This window comes from Topomyia yanbarensis, chromosome 2, assembly GCF_030247195.1.
Source record: "Topomyia yanbarensis strain Yona2022 chromosome 2, ASM3024719v1, whole genome shotgun sequence".
Taxonomy (NCBI): Eukaryota; Metazoa; Arthropoda; class Insecta; order Diptera; family Culicidae; genus Topomyia; species Topomyia yanbarensis.
In genome coordinates this window covers 4872132-4895063 of record NC_080671.1, presented here as the reverse complement: position 1 = coordinate 4895063, position 22932 = coordinate 4872132, and the positions used below count along the sequence as shown (strand labels likewise).

Genomic DNA, 22932 nt, shown 5'->3' with positions numbered 1-22932 from the left:
CCGAATTTGATTGAAATTTTATTGGATTCTGGTAGTGGCTGTTTTGATTAGAACTGCGTTTTAATTAGATGGGAAATACAGCCCCTGTCGGTATATGAAGCAAACTACAAGCCAAAGTATTTACAATGGAAACTAATCAATTCGAATGGAGTAAACAGAATTACAGTGGTCAGTCACTGACATTATGACTGAATGGGAAACGAATCTAATTTATAGACTGCATTTGAAAGTCATTCTCCTCATGTTCCGAGGTATAATTGCGAATGATCATCATTTTCTAATGAATTTTTAATTTACATTTAAATGACCCTTCCTAAAACATCATAAATTTTAGAACCAGCATTTTTCTATAAAACAACTCTTTTTAACTAATTTGAATTAACTTCTTGAACATAATAAATTCGATCAGCTGTGCTGCGATTTTCCATTCATCCCGAATGCTACTCATAGCAACCGATTTGAAAGCAGTGAGCGCCAGAAAACTCTTCAGCACTCTCCCTCGGTATCTCTCTCTCTCTCTCTCACCGCACGCACGCTGAGCACCCGATGTTTGTGTTGATTTCAACTGTCGCATGACGAACGGACCCACTCACACTGGGTGGAAAACGTGGCAGGATCCATGCGTCATGGCACACTCGGTTCGAGTAGCCGTCAGTCTCGGTTGGCTGTTCGTTCGATTCGGTTTGCGGGCTAGACGGAAAACACACGGGCGCTTTCCCACACACTCAGTGCGTCGAGGGTGATACTGGCAACGGCAACTGGACGATTGCTTTGATTGATATTCGGTGATAAACGAGTGAAGTGCAGTGCGTTGTCATTATTCATCGTTTGCGTTTTTTTTTATTAAGCGTTCGAGAAGGATTATGTGATTTAGAAAGGGTTTAATTGGTGCGACGACGTTGGAAAGTTTTCGGGGTACGACGCTAAACTCGTAATCCAATTAGTGCGTTTGCCAAAGAAATCATAAAACCATGTGCAACAATTCATAACATGTTCCGCCGTGAGTTCGTGTTACGTATTTGAATTACCGTAGCCGAAAGCGAACAGGGAAAGCAAAGGTGGAAATGCAATGTTGGGTAGTATAAAAGCAGTGAAAAGCGTCTAGTGTTGCACAAGTTGCGAAGCAAATGTTTCCAAAGGCGGACAAAAAAGTTGTCCAGAAATAAAATTAATTAGTGTTGTTCCCACTTCGGACAAACCGGTCTGAGCAAACAACCCCACCCCCGGGGTTCAAACGGATTAAAGGATGGCGAACCGTAGGATTACCGTGACCCGAATGCATTTTGGATTAAATTTCATCATTCTCATTATCGGTGAGTTTCGAGCGTTCCATGCAGAGCAGAGTCACGGCTCGCGACAAGAATGCAAACATGTCTAAAACCAAGCCCGCCTATGGGTACTAGTACCCAACAACGAACGACACATTCTTTTTTATATGTGTAATTGGATTTGTGAAGCGGAAAACAAGGATAAATTTAAAACCAGCAGACGGCTCATGAACAAAAAAACGCTGTCGGCAGGAAACTCATTCGGTTCGTTGTCTCAAGGTCGTGAAAGCGGAAAATGTGGTGCAAAAGAACAGAACAAATCAGAGAATTTATATTGCAGCCGGAAAATGCTTTTTCAGAATGGAAAATGAAAAACAAAAAAACTACGAGTGCGCCAAGTGCAACGATAAAAAAAAAATATGAAGAGTGACAATTTTATGGTGGTTTGTCGCGTTCTTTGTGTCAGTCTTAACACACTCTGACGGCTCCGCACTGGAGCTGAAGAACGCCGTCTCTATTCTTAGGTGGCCATGCGTTCGAGTGAGTGCAGCGACGGCAATTTATGCTGCCTACTGTGCGCGACGCTGCTTTTATGCTGCGCTTCGAATCGAGGAACGGAAATGAAGAATAATTACCGGCCGAAGCCGAACATTTACTGCCTGTCCGTTCGTTTGTTCGCACTTGTGTGGCTTTCCGTGTTTCCTTTTTCCGTCATTATTACCATCATCATCATCATCATGATCATCACCATCATCGGTGTGGATGATTGATCGTGTTTTGATGTGACAGTCAGGAAGCCTCATCTCGCCTTGGTGTCGGTTGATTTGAGATAGAGAATCAGATGACAAAAAAACATTTTCGAGAAGATTACGTGCTCCATGACTAATGGAATATAGGGTTAATGTGCTAGTAATGGACCCCGCAGTAGACGGTGCTAACAATTTCAAAGAATTTGGATAAATCCAGTTGTACTTTTAATGTAATATTCTATCAATTGATGATACCAAGTCTTTCAAACAATATAATGCAAATTTAAAGCATTTCAACTTGATTCCTTTAGTAAAATTCGATATTTCGAACTGGTATCTATATCCCTATAATGGACCCGTTTTCCTATTATGGACCCAGGGTCGAATATGCGCTTTATGGACCCGGGTCCATTATACGCATATCCAACAATTAATACATAAAATTGTATTTTTTCAGTTTTCTGGTAATACTAAGAGTCATTTTGGCACAGCATTATAAGAAAAATATAAAATATGAAAAATAACAAAATCTTGTTGAAACCTTTGACTAATTAATTAATTTTTAATTGATCTGATGCTGAATTCAAAGGCAAACATGACTTTTATATCAAGTGATGTGATTTTTATGACGCTTATGAGTAAGGCGATGAGGTCTGCATTATAGAAAATCTTACACAAGTTTGCGAAAATTGTAATTGGCAATTGTCTGAATTGATTGGTGGTCGAATTATGACAATCCATCAACAATACAGTGGAGTAAAGCATTTGCAATATTAACGAGTCGGCTCTAAACATGTTCAGTGTCTAAAGACAACGAATATTTTGTTATTTAATAATATTTTAAGATACCAAATACAAATTAAAAACGACACAACTTCGTGCATCATTTTGATCAGTTCATACAATTGCTTCTACATTCATGTATAGCTATATCTGAAGCGTTTTGAAGAAACCGTAAGTAAGCTGACAAGGCCCAAGATTTACAAGATTTAATCCACAACTATTTAATTTCTACTATTTTCCTGAAAAAGTTTGTAGCTTTAGTTTTGTTTTATTCAGGGACGTAACAATAATGGACATGAAATTGCCTGGATATATGCAATATATACAAGATTTCGAACTATATTATCTTATTTTAAAAATGAAATTAATTACAGCTCGTTGATTTCAAGAAAGTTATTCGAAACAGTAATCAATGCTACATTTTACGGTATTTATTTTAGTATTCCGTATAATCAAATTTTAGTAAAGCTTATTGAACGTTTAGCATCACCTTTTTTCTAAATCAATATATTTATTATATTACTTTTCAATAGAAGGATATTAGTGAATAAATTGCAATCATTTTGCAAACCTGTGCACGACGAACTTACTAAAGTATTACTCCAGAATTTAATTTTTCGTGGTTATTAGATAATCTTTTCGGGCTATCCATGTCACTATTTTATTTTCTTCTATGGTGGAAAGCGTGGACCTTTTCTTGTTCCTTCAGGCAAGTTTTTTCATATACTCCGCGATACTTCACAGTAGAGCGTGATACATCAAATTGCCTGCACGCTTTTTTTGATAGAACATGGTTCTAGTCACTCGAATGAACTTTTGCATGGCAGCCTTCATGTATTTGTACCTACTTTTATTAGTTTTTGTCTATTGATTGGTGTGGAAACCACAATTTTTATTGATCCAATACTGAGAAGCTGCAAAATTTTCAATTCGATGGTTTCAATCAATCTTATACTGAATCCTCAGAATGTTGATAACTCTTTTTAATTCTATTAGTTGATATTACAAGTTTCTAGTTATATTAATGTGTCAGGGGTCCATAATGCGCAGATACCTAGTTTCACTTGTTCCCATAATGGACCCCCAGAATTTCAATATAAATTTTAATTTTTTTTAGTTTGTTAGATCTACATCGCAAAAGATTGTGTTAGTGTTAGGTATTAACCAGTAAAACAATATCTTTTTCACGCGCAGTTTATTTACATCAGAGCGAAGTGTTCTTTTTGTAGTAGTAAAACAATTACTTACAAACCCTGTGTCATGCTGCACTGGATTGAAATTAAGTGCAAATATCAATTTTAAAATGAATTATGGTGACAAAACACATTCTAATTTCTGTCTAAGTCTTAAAACTGTCCTGTAACCAACAGTATACGTTAAAAACAGTTATTAACAGTTATGTGCCCAACAAAAAAACACCTTTAACAGGCCAACGTGGGTACCCGGGTACCCACAATTTGAAATGCTCATAACTATGGCTTCATTTAACCGATTTGGACACTTTTAGACGTTTTGGATTCAGATTGGATTTTATTGATTGAAACCTAAAAAGGTACCCGGGTACCGCGTCGGATACACAACGGTTAATGAAGAATAATTGACAAAAAAGCGTGAGGGGGTCCATAATACGCAAAGGGTCCATTATAGGCATACAAACCCTAGTTTGCATCATTCGGTGATCTGCTTGAGATAGGATTTCTCTTTGTTTTGGTATTTTTTCCTAGAAAAATATAATTTGATTGTTGGATGGGATTGATTTATCGCTTTGCTGGAATCTGGCCGAAATGACTAACAGTCATTTTTAATGAAATTTGTTCAGTTGCCGAGCAGATCTTTCAAGATCTTATTGAAACATACAAGTAATGTATTATTGTGCAGAATAGAATCGCGTATAAGACTTATCCGGTCCGAATACGATACGACTAACTTTCATGTATTCAAGAATGTGTCTGAACTTGTGTTTGGACACAATCTGACATTCTAGAAGAAATTTTTTTTTAAAATTTTCGTTTCGTAAGTTTCCTAAATATTTTCATGGCCAACTTGTTCGTGATACTGTGCATTGATGTTACCATCGAACTACCATAGCGGAAATAAGCCATAACTTGACAATTTGCAATGCGACATCAGAAAAAAATGTATCCAACAGCTTCTTTAAACGAAAACATCCTCCATTTGATTGCACTCAACAGCAATTCAAACCAAATTAGTTAAAGGATTTGCGTTTCAACTACGCTCTCATCAGAATCCGATACCAACTTAGTGACAGGAACAAGCTAGCGCCGGATTGACGTAAGTTTTCGTCTTTTTCGATCTTGCATCAATCCAGCATTAGCTTAGTCCTGTCACTAAGTTGGTGTCAGATTCTAATAAGGCGAAACGCATATACCATAACTAATATAGTTAGTTATAGATTTTATGCTCTTCGCGCGCAATGCTTGTTTTAAATATAATAGCACCATTCAGCATCGTTGAAGATCAGCGAAAACAGTAATGTTACCATATTGTCTCCTTGTTGATCCCATGATATGTTGCTAAATTGAGAAGAAACGTGAAGGCTAAGTTACTCACGTAGAAATTTACCCCACAAATGAGAACTTGGACTGCATGAGAAAATTTCTAGGATGCAGCAATCTGTAAAATAATGGCTATGCGATGATGTATATTGTTGAGAGCAGCTATTAAATCGATATTCAAATTAGTTTGCTGCTTTAGGCATGAAACTTAGATTGACATGAAATTAAGTACATTTGAGTTAACTTATCAATAACATCATTAATATTATCAGCACGGATTTGTGATGAAACGCTTGCCTTTTATAGAACACGTTGTTTGGAAACTGTTAATTTATTATTATAATTATGTGGCGAGTTTAACAATGAATGTTGTGTTAGTGTTACTTAAAATCTCCTATTGACAGTTGGAATTTGAATTCTTTGAAGCCTTTAGTGGGGTTGGTACATGGCTTACTCAAACTACTTATAAATTTCACTCAAGGATACTCTTTAGAACAACTGATCTTTGGTTTATTTACTAACGAACACTGTTAACGCATCATATCTGGACGTTAATGGCGATTCCGTCGTGTTTCGCGATTTTACACGAGGTACATGGTAACGTCGTAAAGTGTATTATATTCCCATATGATAATGCTGTTTGTAAGTTTAGCAGGATTTTTTGCGTGTTTAACAAAATATAACTATTTAGACTTATTATGTCTTTCGGAAAGTTTTAGTATTCCGAGTAGCCTCTCTTTATGCTAAAACAATGGCTAACATGATAAACTTTTGGATCGTTTTAGATAGAGCAATACCATCTTCATTGAAGTTTTAGAATTACACATTTGGGGTTCATATACCACGATGACAAAAAAATCTTCATTTTTAACTCCCTCCTCCCCTCCGTGAACAAGCGTGGAAAATTCCTGTACCCCTATCCCCCTCCCTACGATGTCCACGTGGACTTTCCAATTTTTTTTCGGGTAATTTCGTAACAAATGGGTTTTCAAAAATGTTTCCTTTAACTACTATGCCGAAGAAGGGCAATGAAAATCGTTCAAACTTCAACCACAGCATATTTCATCTCTTGTCAAATTTCCATGGAAATATCTTATTTCTGATCGACATTATGATCTTTTATATTAACGTTTTAAAGATTCCTCTGAATAACATAAAATTGAAGTAAGCTATGGATTCCTGAATTGGCTCGTAATTTCAACCACAAGCTTTCACATCCAAAATTCGTGGTATTTAACCAAATCACAGAAGATTGAATCAAATGATTCAGAGAGAAATTTTTTCTCGGATTTTGTTTCTTAAGATTTCCCCTGATTTTTTTATGATTGTTGCCATCACACACTATGCTGTTATAGACACATTGAATGTTTCAAAATCTTGAAAATATTTTAAGGTAAGCGCTCACACCACTGACGAAACAAATTTATTTAATTTTCTTGTAAAAGATGTAAAATATTTTGAAAAGTCTACGTGGATATTTCCAAAACCCCCACCTTCTCCCCATGGACAAGCGTGGACTTTCTAGGTACCCCTACCCTCCCCTAAATTGTCCACGTGGTATATGGATGATTCCTTTTAGAAATGTTTGCTGTCACGTAATTTAAAAAAAAAATCAGAACTTTTTGAGCGACTTACTGGAATGTCACAATTAACCCTCTTAAGAAATATGTCTTCCATTCCACTTTAATAATATTGAAATGCAGTTGTATTTCACCATCAAACAACTGATACTAGTACATATTTCGACTACGACGTATATCTTCGGTGTTTATATCAGTCTACAGAAAATTCCAATTGCTACAGTCTTGTATACAGAAAAACGCTTTTAATCCACATAACATTGTGATGAGGCATATCTTATAACTTCCTCTTCCCTCTTCGAATATTAAATCAGTCAAATTAGCATGGGACATCATTGCTGGAAATCGAAGGTAAAGCGCTTTAACATAGATGGATAATGGATTAATAGACACAAGATTTGCTTAAGGGGGGGGGGGGGGGAGGGGTTAAGGGTTTTAAGGGTGTTTTGCGATTTTTTTAGAACTTTGCGTGAAGCGAATTGATCAAAACTTTTGTACATTATAGTGTACCATTTTTTTGTAGAACATCTCTGGAATAAAAACATGTTTAGCGATGTTATCTGCCATTCAAAAACTACTTAACCGATTTCTTTCAAACTTTGCATACACGTTCTATGTTAAAAATTCCTAGCTCCTACCTAATTTTTCAATAAGGGGATTTTTCACTCATTTCAAATAAAAAATTCTATTTTTCACGAATGTTTCCGATATTTTGCATAGAAAAATTCCAGCATGTCATTGAAATGATATATTTTTGATAGCTTTGATCAATTCGCTTCACGCAAGGTTCTAAGAAAATTCGCAAAAAGAGGTGTGTTTTTTCACGCTGAAACCCTTACCCCTTAAGGGAATGTAATATGTTGTGCTAGGCCAAAAAAATATTGCATACGTTTGAAGTACGTATCCTTAACAGGATTTATTTAAATTTTCATGGTGATCTGAGAATTTCACTTCTAATGGTAATCCTTGATAACACGCTACCTCAATGCAATTATTTTGATATCGATTTTTTTTCTAAAGGTGACCTCGCATTGAGCAACATATATCGGATACCGTTGAACTTACAAGGGTGATTGAACAAAGGATTTTGATTTGCATGATTATTACTAATCCTGATGCTAAAAACAAATTAGAAAGCTCTCGGCACCTGATTTTTTTAGGGAAAATTGTTACAAAATCTGAGTGTACTGAAAACTTTAACTGCGTTTTTCTAGGATAGGATATAGGTAAGATTTTTTTTAATTGGGCGATTTTCGTCGGTTTTTATGATATTTTCAGCGTTTTTTTTATTTTATAATTAATAAATTTATTTAGGTCCAAATGCGGTAGCTCGACGAGGCCGATTGTTTGTTTTTTTTACAATAAATAAAAAAACAGCTTTTTTAAATCTTTGGTCTCGTTCAGGCGCAGCTTTCTGCTGCGTGTCGAGATCCTTTTTCTAGGGGGCGAAATATTGCCAGTGTTGTCCACTGCAATTTGAGGTTCGATCCGTTTGTCTTCTTTCGCGTTGTCGTTCATGTCCATGTCCTCATCCGTACTACTTTCCTGCTGCTCGCGGTCAGATGTTCCAGTTTGTGTTCTACTCTTATCGGTCGTTATTGTATGTTCGTATTTTTCGGCATTCGTTTCGTTGTTGTTGTTACTGGTTGTTGGTGCTTGATCCGGAGATGTTGGTTTTGCAGCTGTTAGTGGTTTAGCGTAAGATGGTTGTGTGCTGATTTCAGTTGGATTTGAGTTTTCCTTAACAATTTTTACGCAAGGTTTTTCGAGGTGCAGCTTGTTCGTGCAGAACTGGCACGTAGGAATTTGCCCTGGGTACGTGACTAGTGATGTCTGTTGAATGAGAGCATCGTCCCTTCCTAACACTGTGAAGCTTAAGTAAGAGGGAATTGGCTTGGTCACACGCATTCTCACCACACGAACACCGTTAGGGATGCCCGGGAAAAAATTCCTCCAAGTCTCATGTGTAACGGAGTCTACTTCTCCGTATTTTTGCAAGCATTTTTTAATCGCGCCGTCAGGGGTACGCGTAGCCAAATCATGGACCCGAACTTCTACAGCGCCGTTCTCGATGTATACGGGAATGCTATATTTAACATTACCGCATTCGGCGGTGTGCTGCATGTTGTTTCACGAGGCGAATGACTCAGCTTGGTGAATGTTGTTGAACGAAATCAGCACGCAATGTTTGATATGATGCATTTGTAGGGTTTTCACTTCATCCAGATTGAGTTCCATCTGCACTTTTAATAACTGTTCCACTTCCCGAATGGCTGGTCTTACGGGGCATTTTGAAAAATCAACAACAACACAGTTCGGCCGCATCTGGGTTGCTTTTTGCTGGGCACCGTCACTCATCATAAAATCGCACAGTAGGTATAGGCTATTGTTATATGGACTGCTTATGTGATAGGCACCGATTGATTTTTAGGTAGAACTGACTGTTTTACTTGCGCGGGACGATTTTTTGCTTCTGCTCAGGGCGAGATATGAAAACAAACTGATTTTCAGCGTTTGTTTTTGGCTCTAGGTCAAAGATTACGCGAGATAGATCTCACCTGCGGGAAAATACTGTCCAACCGCCGTCTTGTGTTGAAAATACTTATTTGTACATCAGAAGTTGTGTCATGAATCTTATTTTAAGGTATCTCGATTCATCTTTACATTGCTTTAAGTAAACTTTCCAAAACATGCCTATTTTTTCGTGCTCTACCGTGGTGCAAACTTGGTTAGAGAAATGTAATTTTCTAACTCGATTAACATTTTATTCTACTGTATATACTTGAAGAAATCTGTACTATAATAAACGGAGCTGACTGAGTGCGTGGCATAGGGAAACTCAACTTTCGTTAATTTCACTACATACAACCGATAAATATCTCATGACTAAAATAGGCTCAACACTCTTGTTACAAATCGGTATAGTGCTCAAACCGAAGAATAATCGAGTTTTTTATTACATCTATCAATAGATAAACTATCTAAGAATAAATCAACAATTTCAGAAAAGAGTTCGAAGTGATTTCGGAGATATAGAATATTGGTTATAGAGAATAACACCCACTCGTCCTCCTTAAATAACCTTTCAAATTGACAGGATAATTATTGACCACTTGGAACAAACCACCGGTTTGTCTTTTCAAAATTGATTTTCTTCTACACGAACCAAACATCGTAGTTTAACGCAGCTTTTTAATGTTATTATAGCACGTTAATGTCAACATTTTATCCTGAGGATACGCATTTCTCAGAATTCGCAAACAAAAGACACAATTTCACGAAATTCTCCAGTTTTCTATCGTTTAGGTAATTCAATGACAAGCCGGCCAGCTGACCCATAAGACCGCAATTGTGTGAAATTCTTTAGCGATTTTTTTTGTACTGTAATATATCTAAATTTTTGAAAATCTGGGTCTTTCCCTTCTTTTTAAAAATCACGTAAGACGGCTACATTTTGATTAATTTCCACAATCATCACTATTAAGTGTCGTCTTGCAAATCTATCTATGAGTAGAAACAGTTGTACAAACACCAGAGGTTGAACTGAAATGACAATAGTCTCTTTCGAAATGTTTACTTAAACCGTATTACTGGTATTTTGCGACAACATTATATTCACTATGTAAATATAATAACTGCTTAACTGAGTATAATCGTCTGACAGTCTTACCTTTGTTGAGTTGCTTCAGAGTCACATTTGTTTATTTTTAACGCAACAAGAAAATAAACATTGATCCACTCTAACAGTCAATTTTCTTTTCAAGATTTTATAATGTCAAAAAACAAAGTCAGCGCACCAAAATTATTTGAAAAAACGCTTTTAATCCACCTAACAGTGTGATGAGACATTTCTTATAACTCTTATCACTCTCTTCGGATATTATATCGTTTGGGAACATTTAGAACTTGATGCTTCGCGATGTTTTTGATAACACATACTACATGGGATAGTGGCAGGACTCAGAGAATCGCTCAAATCAGCATAGGACAACATCAGTGCTAGAAATCTCAAACCAAATCAATGGGAAAGCGAAAAAATGGCCCATAAAATAGACATATCAACGAATTATTGTTAATGCTCTGTTAATAAAATATCTATATTGTGGTGGGAAAACTGAATTTTCCTAAAGGGGTGATGTATATTGTACTGAGCCAAAAAATCGTTTTTTTTTAATTGATTTGAAGTTTATACTTTACTCAAATTTACAACGCGACTGAGAACTAAGAAATCAACGCTTTTTCTTGAAAAAAGCGATAGTACACCCAAAACAAAAATCTCTTGCAATAGTTGCAAGCGATAATCACTTGCAAATAATGTTAGCATCGCTCGCAATTTTGCAGTGGAAGCCGCTTGCAATTGTTGCAAGCATACAAAATCACTTCATCTATCGCTATACGTACACACATTTCTTCAACACACTGTCAAAGGATTACCACCACATTCACGTGCCTATGCTGAGTGTATAGTAACGCATGGCGAGTTTTTATTTTCCGTCTACTTTTTATTCATTCCTCACTAACATCATCAAACGCAGTTTTGTGGCTTATTCATTACACACGAGACAGCATAAAATTGCGGATGTGCTGATTGTACGAGTTTTAACGCTATGTTCACTTGTGGAAAAATAGAACAGTGCTTATAGTTAGTGTTACGATGCGAAAGGACGTGAGTTCAAATCTTGATACAGATTTTACTTTTTTCATTAATCGTGAAATCATCCAAGTGTTTATATACGACTTTTATTCATTGATAATTATCTGATTGCATGGTTGAATGGATTAGATATTGGTTAGTGATCTGCCCGTATGGGACTCGTTTTTCAACGCTAGCTGTCTTTTTTATCTAACGCATATTGGTCACCAATACACATACATCGCAAATACATAGGCAAAATTCGTTTTTTTGTTTCTTGCATTACATGCAAGGAAGCTTCTTGCAATTTTTGCACATTACCAGAACGCTTGCAATTTTCGCTCGTATTCATTGCATTAATGTAAGCGATTCTTACAGGGTCTGTTTTGGGTGTAGCAGTGATACCATTCAAAGAAGATCAACAGTGAATATTTCCAGACTTGGTTTTTTTTTATTTCAATTATAGAGGTTTTAACCTTAAGGTCATTCGGCTCTTCGGGTTAGAAAAATCTCTTAGGAAAAATTTCTAACCCTATGTGCGGGGTCGGGACTCGAACCCAGGTGCGCTGCGTACAAGGCAATCGATTTACCAATACGCTACGCCCACTCCCCTCAGACTTGGTTTTATTTCCTATTTAAGAACTATTGTGTTTTTTACATCCTAGATTGCATGATTCAGTGATCGAAACCCAAAACTTCATGAAGTATTTCGTCGCTGTTGTGCTATCTTATGACAAACGCCATTTTGGGGTAAACTGAGTTAAATATGCCATATTGTTGGTCTAAAAAATCTCTACAAAATGGCGTTTTCGGAATTTTGACATACTACTTGGTTACTGAGATATAACGAGAAACGTGTTGAGAAATTCTGTGATATTTGCTTAAAATGGCTGTGTCTGGGCATTGGCACAAGTTATCTTGATGGATTAGATGTTTTTCTATGTAAAAATATCTGAGAAACACAATGGCAAAATCATTTTCAAAATAAAAATACACGAAATGTGAGAAAAAAGTAATTTTAGTTTTAAACTGGAAATATAGCATATTTGGCAACACTGTATCCAAAAATCATTATTTTTTCTAGTTTCCCTGACTCATTTCCTTTAAAATGCATCTCACCGATTGTTTATAGACCAAATAAAGCCAAAGATATAAATAAAAGTTAATAATTGACGATTTTTTTCTATGGAAAATTTTCCAAGCACGATTATGACACGCCATACAAATTTTGTCATCAATACACACCTATGACACGTATGAGTGTGACTTTTGTTTACATGTTTAGCGAAAACTCGTAATATAGTCAACCGATCTTCATAATATTTGAGAAATTAATACAGAATAGACAGAAGCATCAATTGTATTCTCTGAATTGTTTTTACTATTTACCAATTGCAAGATATTCAATCTCAAACTTTAAAAATCGTTTTTCTCGAAATGTTCAAAATGACGCTTGTCATAAGATAGCACAACAACGACGATTTGAAATTATTAAATTAAAACTTATGTTTGCTATTGAAATTGACAAAATGATAGTATATATAGTGTATAGTCCCTTTGGCGATTGTTTACTTTTTCGGTCCCACCTATCAGTAAGTATGTGAAGTATCGCCCTTACGTTTTTTTACAATACCAATTTTATAATTTGTGGGAGTTTGGTGAAAATCGATCTTACTGTCCAAACGGCATAATTCCGAAACCGTAATTTTTGAAGTTTTAAAATTATGCAGAATTAATTTTTCAGAAAATAGTAACAGAGTTCGTGTCTTTAGCGAATTTGTTGAGACTTTATTGTAGTCATGAATATTAACCTGAGAAAATTCACCATAAATACTTCTTGGACGATATACCGTCAAAATTACTTTATCAAATGATGCGCTGTTCGTTTGTAAAACTCATCGAAGATACTAAACCTCCGAAATTGGCGGTTTCAAAATGATGCTATCTTGACCTTAAATTACTGTTTTGGAACATTTGACCTATACATATAATTGGTCATACAACAAAAATCAAATTCTCATCAAAATCGACCAGGACCTGCTAGAGTCGAATGGAAATCGTCATTTTTCATAAACTTCTCTCTACATTCGGAAAGTGTTATCCTCGTTATTAATCATATTACGTTTTCGTCTCAACTCGACGCATTCCCAAAATAAAAACCTGTTTTGATCCACCTAGTCGTGCAATTGTGCTTTTCTCATTTGTCCAGACTACGATTCCATGGCTGGTTATGTTCAATACGATGGTGGAAATGAATATTACATGTTCAGTACGATTTGCACATACGTACAATGGATCGACAGCCACGATCTTGAGATACTATGTGATACTGAAACATCGCTTGATCGCCGCTGGTTTCAAGCGATGTTTCAGTATCACATAGTAAGATCCGGGAGGTCCGGGTCCTGCCGAAAATTTTCAACTTGTTAAGAAATTTTAAACTAGTTTTAATTTTAAAGTAGCAACCCCTCACTGCATACTCCCTCCGGGCGGGTATGATTGACGATCCAAAAAAATCAATTTTTGTCAAACATTATTTTTTTCGAGTTTACATCAAATCTCAATGTTTCATGCATTATAAAGTCATTTGGCATCAAAAATACAAATTTGATTTTGAAAATTTTTCATTTCAGTTTATATGGGAATTTACTGTGTGATTGCACTCTTCAACTCATAACTCCGGAACCGGAAGTCCAATCAATAAAAAAATTCAATTGCAGCCGATGGGAAGGTTGTACCTTTCTATTGAAACTAACTTTGTGCAAATCGACCCAGCCATCTCTGATTAACAGAGATTACATTTTTTTCCACATACACACATACACACACATACATACATACACACACAGACATTTTCCGATCTCGACGAACTGAGTCGATTAGCATATGACACTCGGCCCTCCCGGTCGGGATTAGATTGACGAATTTTAGAGTGAATGAGAAAGGCAAAAACATTTTTAGCAAATGTTGAAATTTATGCATTTTTTTTGTTGAGCAGTTCTATGTTTCATAGACATTAAATCAATTTTAACTTCGCTTTCTATTAAATCAAGACCCTTATTACAGTGCATCTCTACAAAAGCGAGCTCAATTTGAAAAGAAATCTGAGGATTATGATTGATTACAGAACTCTGGAATTTTCTATTGGAATGTTTTCAGACAGGAATTTGATATTGATGCAATTAGACAACTGTGAAATCAAGACCAAAAGATCAGTTACATATCAGGACCCCATTCCGACAATTTATCAAAAGTCCTCATGATGTTTGCAACAACAGAATATCAATGTACGGATCAGATAATTGTTATTGTAATATTGAATTAAATCAGTCTGCATCAATAAATTTTCAACTTCAATCCAATTTTTTTTGTTGGTGTGGTGGGGGGGGGGGGCGTTGTATGGTGTTAAACCCCAAAACCTTCTTTTGGCTACGCCGTTGCTTGGAGTTAGTTATTTCGCTTTTCATTTTCCAATATGTTTCAGACCGATCCGATGGTCATGAATTAGAAAAATTGCAGTCAGAAGATTCGCACAAATGAACATTTTTGCACTGATATGTTATCAAGTTCCTTCCAGACAACTTGGAAGTGTTCGGTGATTATTTCTAGCGGTTGTAGATAGAAAAATGAAATACAAAATTCGTTTTATCGAAATAATGTTTGGCTTATTTCAATGGATTATTACTATATTGAACAATAAATAGGCAACAAAGAGTAATCCACAAACAACAAGCCATAACTTTTAAAGTATTCAAAATAGATATTTGAAGTTTTCTGTAAAGTTATTTGCAAAAGTAAGAGCTACAAATTTGCTGAAGGCATCATTTCGATATAATCACTTCCAAGAAAATTTGGAAAAATATCTCACTCATAGGGGGATTAATCAGCAAAAGCACAATACCAAAAGAAAGGGCATATTGCCTCCATTAAATTCACCGAAGATACTATTGACCTAAAATAAGCCGTTTTGGCGTTAAAAATAGATTACATGTTTTTGGTCATATTTCTGGCAATGGGAAATGATAAAAATCTTTCGTCCGCATTTAATGTTAAATATCTCTTTTGATAATAGTCCGATTTCAACAATCTGTAGCTTGTTCGAAAGGTATTCGTTGAAGCTGTCTAAAAACATATAAATTGCTATTCTATATTGTCAATTTCGGCAGATAATTCAAAAAAACTGCAAAAAACGCCATTTTTACGCATTCAAACATTCATATCTTGGAAACTAAACATCAGAATCAAAAACAAATTAATAGCGTTCATACTGTTTTTTAGTTCTTTCATTTAAAATTGGTTTGGATAAGATCGGTTCAGCCATTGCTGAGAAACACGAATGAGAATTTGTCCGTTACATACACACACACAGACACACACACACAGACATTGTCCCAAATCGTCGAGCTGAGTCGATTGGTATATAAGACTCGGCCCTCCGGGCCTTGAAAAAAATCTTGAAAGTTTGAGCGAATTCTATACATTTCTTTTATAAGAAATGTAAAAACTTATTTGGTCACAAAATTAAAATTTGTTGAGTCTTTATTTTGAGTTCTTTACAGGTTTAGAGGTACATCGCTTTGCTTGAGTTTCAACAAACACTTCAATCGCGTTAGGGGACAACACTAGGCGACCGTTTGTGCAGCGTTTGCAGCGGTCGTGAAAAAAATATGAAAAATCGAAAATCTAAGTATACAGTATTGTTCTATGATTATCGATGATCAAATTCCTGGAACAAATGGATGCTCTAAAGTTTGAGATAGAGCAGGTTTTTTGATAAATACAAGTGTAGGTTGGAAAATCGATATTTTACACTGTTGTCCCCTAACGTGACATTTTCACCTCTCAGAATGAAAGGACAATCTGAAAAACATCGATCCAACAACATTAACGTTGTGTTAGGATTTCTAAAGTATTTAATTAAGTTTTTTGAGCAGACATTGTAGGGTTTTTCACACGACGAGCTGTTAACAGTAGGGCATTGCAAAAAAAATATTTTTTTTTGAATTCTCAAAGGCCCCCCCCCCCCTCTCATATTGTGACAAATGTTAAAGTAAGCTCAGATGCCAAATTTCACATCATTTGGACAATTTTAGACACCCGCCCACTTCGCTTGAAATTTTTTGAAATTGGTACTATGGGAAAATATGGAGGAAAAATACATTAAATGCTATAACTTTTGAAGTAGCAATCAGAAAATTACAATTTATACCTCTTTTAAAAGAAAATAATCATAGTATTTGAATGGAGATATTTTTGTTTCTAGGAAAATACGGGAAAGTGGGGTACCGGGTCATTTTGGACCCAAAATACCATATTTTTAATGATTTTTCTGCTCCGTGATGCAAATCGTACATATTTTGTAGTTTTTCTAATGTGAAAAAATCTCAGAAATCGAACGGAACCCTTTTGACCTTAGTCCGAATACGAGAAGTTGGGGTTATAGGGTTTTTTGTCATTCATATTAAATTTTATTATTTTCTCATGCATATATCTCTATTATTCTTCAATCAATTTTCATAAAATGTGATAATTGAACGTGTAAAATTCTGAAGAATAAAACAAAAATAAAAACGTTAGAAGTAAAATTCAGAAACATCAAACTTTTTGATATTTACTTTACAAATCTCATTTTTTCATTACTTGTCCTAATACCTCAACTTCCCCTATTTTTCCAGAAATGAAACTTTTCTCGTGTGATCCCTAAGCATATTTTACACTAAAGGTAGTAAATTAAATAAGAATTTTGTTGTTAAATGTGTGCGATTTTATGATAAAAATGTGAAATCGGCACTATATGTCAGATAATTTGATGTTTCTGAATTTTATCGGTAATGAATCTATTTTTGTTATAATCCTAAGAGTTTTCCACGTTCAACAAGGTATAGTTTATTAAAATTGAGTGAAGAATAATAGAGATATATTCACGAGAAAATGATGAAGTTTAATATGAATGACAAAAGGCCATTTAACCCCAACTTCTCGTATTCGGACAAAGGTCAAAAAGGCTCCGATCGATTTTTGAGATTTTTTACATTAGAAAAACTACAAAATATGTATGATTTGCATAACGGAGCAGAAAAATCATTAAAAATAGGGGATTTTGGGGCCAAAATGACCCAGTACCCCACTTTCCCGTATTTTCCTAGAAACAAAAATAACTCCATTCAAATACTATGATTATTTCCTAAAATAGTAATTTTCTGATTGCTACTTCAAAAGTTATAGCATTTAATGTACTTTTCCGCCATATTTTCCCATAGTACCAATTTCATAAAATTTCAAGCGAAGTCGGCGGGGTCTAAAATTGTCCAAATGATGTGAAATTTGGCATCTGAGCTTGCTTTGGCATTTGTCACAATATGAGAGGGGGGGCCTTCGAGAATTCAAAAAAAAATTTTTTTGCAATGCCCTAGTTAACAGTTGCATGATGCGTACAAACGTTGTCCCCTAACGCTGGGATGTGTCTGTAGAAAATGACCCATTGGGTATTTACTCTTGAAAATTTGGGTATAAGTAATTTAGATTGTATTGTTTCCGCTGTATTTTTATCGTAACACTACAAGTTTCCATTGGCGCCAAAACATAATGTTTGCTCATTATTTAGCTTTTCTCAATATTTTGATGCAACTGCATTGGTAATCGATACAATAGGCTTGAAATGTGCTTGTACCAAAACTGTTCACTTATATGAAAGGGTAGTTTCATCTTTTCGTCCACGGAAAAAATAGAAAAAAACTCTACACTTGCAAGGGACAAATATCTCGCATGGTACTTTTCATTTTGGAGTATCTCGTTAAAGTTGTACGAAGGTGTGGTATAGCAAAGCTTAAATTTTAGCAGTAAAAATGCTTTACTCTACTATTTGGGGCTGAGGCTGGATGTAAAACTAAAATTTGAAATTCGATCGGCGTCACAAAAATGTAGCATAATTTTAACGATTAATTGTTGATGGATTAGCGTCATTTAAATACCAATAGATTTAGAATAGTACATAAAAATTGATTGCAACTTTAAATTGGTATTTTAACTGTACACTATTGAAAATCCGTGTTGCTGTGCTATTGGGAAAATGTAAGAAACTGACAAAGTTTTCGCATATGTTTTGTTAATTGTTGATGGATTTTCACGATTCGAACACCAGTCGGTTCAGAAAATTCTTATCAAATTTATCTGTTTATTTTATTAGCACACTATTGAAAAATCCGTAAATCTGCACAACATAGAAAAAACATAATTTTAACAAATTTGCTCATGACTTTCCACAGACCTCATCTCGACACTCATAAGCGTCCTACACATTTCATCACTTGATATAAAAAGAATGGAATTCTGGCCGAATTCTTTCATTACCGTACCTACACTGCTGGAAGAACGAGTTAAGTTCATAGGCGTGCGCAGCCTGTTCCACTAGGGAAGGGAGGAGGGGGGGGGGGAGGGAGGCTAACAGCTTAAAAACTTTCAGTTATGTTAAGCCTTCATTATCAGTTAAATTTCTGTTAGAGGTTCGATTGTCAAACAGTCATTCAATTTTATTATTAAAATTTATGTTGTTTCGTTAATTTCCTAAATCTAGAAGAAATTACCATTAAATATTTTCAACTTCCTTGAAAAAAGGCCTATGGCGCAAAATAATACTCACATTTTTTTTAATATGCTTTTTTGAAGTTTATAAAATTGTTCATTTTTTAACTCCAGATAACATGTGAACTATTAATGCATGGAAATTTTTTACAAATAATTAAAGTTGTGTTTTCGTATGAACCGGCTGAACATTTTTTTAAAACATTTTTTTATCATTTGACTTATGTATCCTGCGATTTAAAATCGCTACGCTTTTAATTAGAAGTATGATTTAGCATAATACGTTATTATAAGAAAATGATGCGTAGTTATTGTAGTTTAAAGATACATTGTGGGCTTTTGCGGTTTTTATTCCTCCCGCATGAAAATTTGAACTTTGGGCATGACACCTGCCTTTAAACTCTGCACAAGCTGCTGGTCGATATCATCGGCTACTTTTCCCCAGTATCTAGTCGCTGAAATAGCATCCTTAGTAATGTTTCCATTCGATATATTTATAGAGGGTATAGATTTGAATTGGGTGGAATTCCGGGAAGTTTAGGGAGTTCAACCCATTCTCATGAACGTTGATGTCATTATCGCGATACAGCCACAGTAGTAGCTACTCGCCAAATTTGGCAAAAAATAGGGAGTGCCCCGGTGAAGCCCAATTAGACACTAGACGCATTTCAGACCATCGTTGACTCGGTTACGGCCATTACTGCAAATTTACTGCCAGATCATGCACTTTTTCCAGTAAATTTATCCGCAACAACAATTTTAAGCTTTCTCAGTGATCTTTGCAACATTTGGCTTCTGTCCCGGAAGCTGTTTAAAGTCAAATTTGACATACTTTTCATCAGCCTTTTATTGCATTTATTGAATTTGTATAGATCCTGATCATACGTCTTTCAGACTCGCGATTTTGGCGGCCTGGATTAGCTTCATGAAGTCATGACGCAGTTTCCGGTACCGCTTCGACGACACGATGGCATCTTCTGGACAGGAGACAAAAATTACTCGAAATCTGTTTGTACTGCACATATACATAGATGTTTGACCATTCGTCGCTGTTGTGCTATCTTATGACAAGCGCCATTTAGCACATTTCGAGAAAAACGATTTTTAAAGTTTGAGATTGAATATCTTGAAACTTATAAATGGTATAAACATTCCAAAGAAGACAATTAATGCTTCTATCTATTCTTCATCAATCTCTCAAATATTACGAAGATCGCTTGACTATGTTGCGAGATTTTACTATGAATGTAAACAAAAGTCGCACTCACACGTGTCATAGGCGTGTATTGATGACAAAATTTGTATAACGTGTCATAATCGTGCATGAAAAATTTTCCATAGAAAAAAATCATCAATTTTTAACTTTTATTCATATCTTTGCGTTCATATGGGCTATAAACAATCGGTGAAATGCATTTTGAAGGGAATGAGTCAGGGCAGCTAGAAAAAATAGTTATTTTTAGTTACAGTGTTGCCAAATATCCTTTATTTTCAATTTAAAACTAAAACTGTGTTTTTCTCACAACTCGTGTAATTTTCTTTTGAAAATGTTTATGTCATTGTGTTCCTCAGACATTTTCACGCATAAAAACATCTAAAACTTCAATATAACTTGAGCAAATCCCTAGATACAATGATTTTAAGCAAAAAACTCACAATTTCTCATGACGTTTCTCGCAATATCTAAGTAACCAAGTAGAATTTCAAAATTCTGAAAACGCCACTTTGTAGAGATTTTTCAAACAAGTAATGTGGCATATCTAACTCAGTTTACCCCAAAATGGCGTTTGTCATAAGAAGGCACAACAGCGACGCATTGTGATCATCACATGTACTCAGGTTTTCATTTCTTTTGTGCAGAATTGATTCTCTATTTTTCTTTTCATCGCGTGGTAATTTATGAAAACTGTTTTCAAATCTCAACATATGAGCTATTTCAATTTCAACATGATGCCTGCTATAAAATTATCTAGCTTCAGTTGAAGATCTAAAACACACGAATGTTTCAATGAAAAGTTTTACAACTGAACAAGTAAAAAATAAATAAAATCAATAAAAAATAGGTATTATGAACTAGTGTAAGAATCCATAAAAAAAATCATTGTGAGATATACAGCAATAAAAATTAGTTTTTTTTGAATTTGCGTAATCAGAACAAAATATTTACGAAATATATTATTTCTCTTTCGTATTTACCTATTTTCGTCAAGCATATGCAGACTACATAGAATGGTATTACAATATTTACTTATTAGAGATGGTCGGGTTTCAATTTTTTTGAACCCGAACCCGACCCGAACCCGAGAGCTTGAAAATTAAAAAACCCGAACCCGACCCGAGCCCGAAATTATAAAATTTGAAAAACCCGCACCCGACCCGAGCCCGAAATTTTCAAAATTAGAAAACCCGAACCCGACCGGACCCGAAAATTTTTAATTTGAGAAACCCGATCCGAACCTAACTTGCTAATATGGAGAATCCACCAAAGATCTCGAAAATTTTTAATTTTAGGCACCCTAGGGTCATCTTAGAATAGTAGAATCACTCGAGGCTGAAGTAGCACCATACGTGTTGAGTTAAATCTGCCTATGGCAAAACGAATCACTGGCTAATAGAATCCCCATTTTTATTTGCCATTATTTTAAAAAGAAAAAAAATTGCTATTATTGAACGTCGAATTTGTAATGTTATGAGAAACTTACAAATCGTCGATATCTTAACCGGAAAGTAGAATAAATCGGTCGCTAACTCGTGGGGAAACAAACAAATTAATGGTAACAGTTTCAAACAACCTCGCCCGTCGTACTTAACCAAAAGTTCTAAGTTTGTATCAAAAACCATTTCTGCAAGGCAGTTTTGTATGATTTATCACATGTATTAAATTAGCTATGGTAATTAGCCACAGCAGTACCACCAAATTTGTGATTTCAATATATGGGAATTGCGAAATCGTCCCCGGTCTAAAACGCCCTTTTTAGTCAATGGTTACAATTTATTTTAACTGCAAGCAATCTTTATCATAAATCAATTTGATTCTTACTAAACTTCCACTAAAGCAGGTACAACCTATTTGTTGCATTTGACCAACTTAACAGTACCCGCTTAAAGTTTCTTTGGGGTACACATGTACCCCACAAAACCGTTTACGTTAATGTTTTGTCATGTTTACATAATTCCGAAAACATTATTATATCTTGTTTTAAAAGCAAAACATCGATACATAGTAAGCGAAAAACTTATGTAAAATTGTATGTTTTAGAATAACACTATCTAATTTGATTATAAAACCCACTGTTCGATTTCTCGCGACTGTCAAAACGAGCAATCAGGAGCCGATCAATAGATTGGTTTTTATTGTTTCTACTTCCCGTAGATTTCTACTCGCTTTGCTTTAGATACTATTTGCTGTACGCTTTAGCTGAGTTTTACGCGTTTACCCTGACCGCGGTCTACGTATCGGTTTTAAAGTACCTGTCGAAATTAATATTTTAAAACAGAAAGTTGAACCAATATTTTCCGATAAATTCCTGTTGACTTGATTTATTACTAATTATCATGAAAAATAAATCGCAAAGAAATTTTAGATGTGAAACACGTATTGTTGAATGCTCTTTCATGAATGTTCTTTTAAAACATAAAATAATTCAGTCAGTTTGCGAATCTGAAGAGACAGAATTTTATACAAGAACGAAAAAATAATGTATTTGGGCACCAGAAAATACGACGAATTCTAGCGATTTAAGGCCATCGTAACTCGCGCCGCAAAACAGTAGGAAAAAGTTAGTTTTTCGAGAAAATAGACGATAAAATTAACTAAAATCC

At 35.1% G+C, this 22932-nt stretch overlaps 1 protein-coding gene across 1 annotated transcript in view; it reads left to right on the top strand.

Moving 5' to 3' along the window:
- The first annotated feature begins 650 nt into the window (after positions 1–650).
- The window catches only part of LOC131686212 (neural cell adhesion molecule 2-like), a 105505-nt gene continuing 83223 nt past the window's right edge, over positions 651–22932 (top strand). The window contains exon 1 of the mRNA XM_058970453.1: positions 651–1313. Coding sequence (XP_058826436.1) covers positions 1247–1313 — 67 coding nt within the window. The 5' untranslated portion in view covers positions 651–1246. The remainder of the gene's footprint in view (positions 1314–22932) is intronic.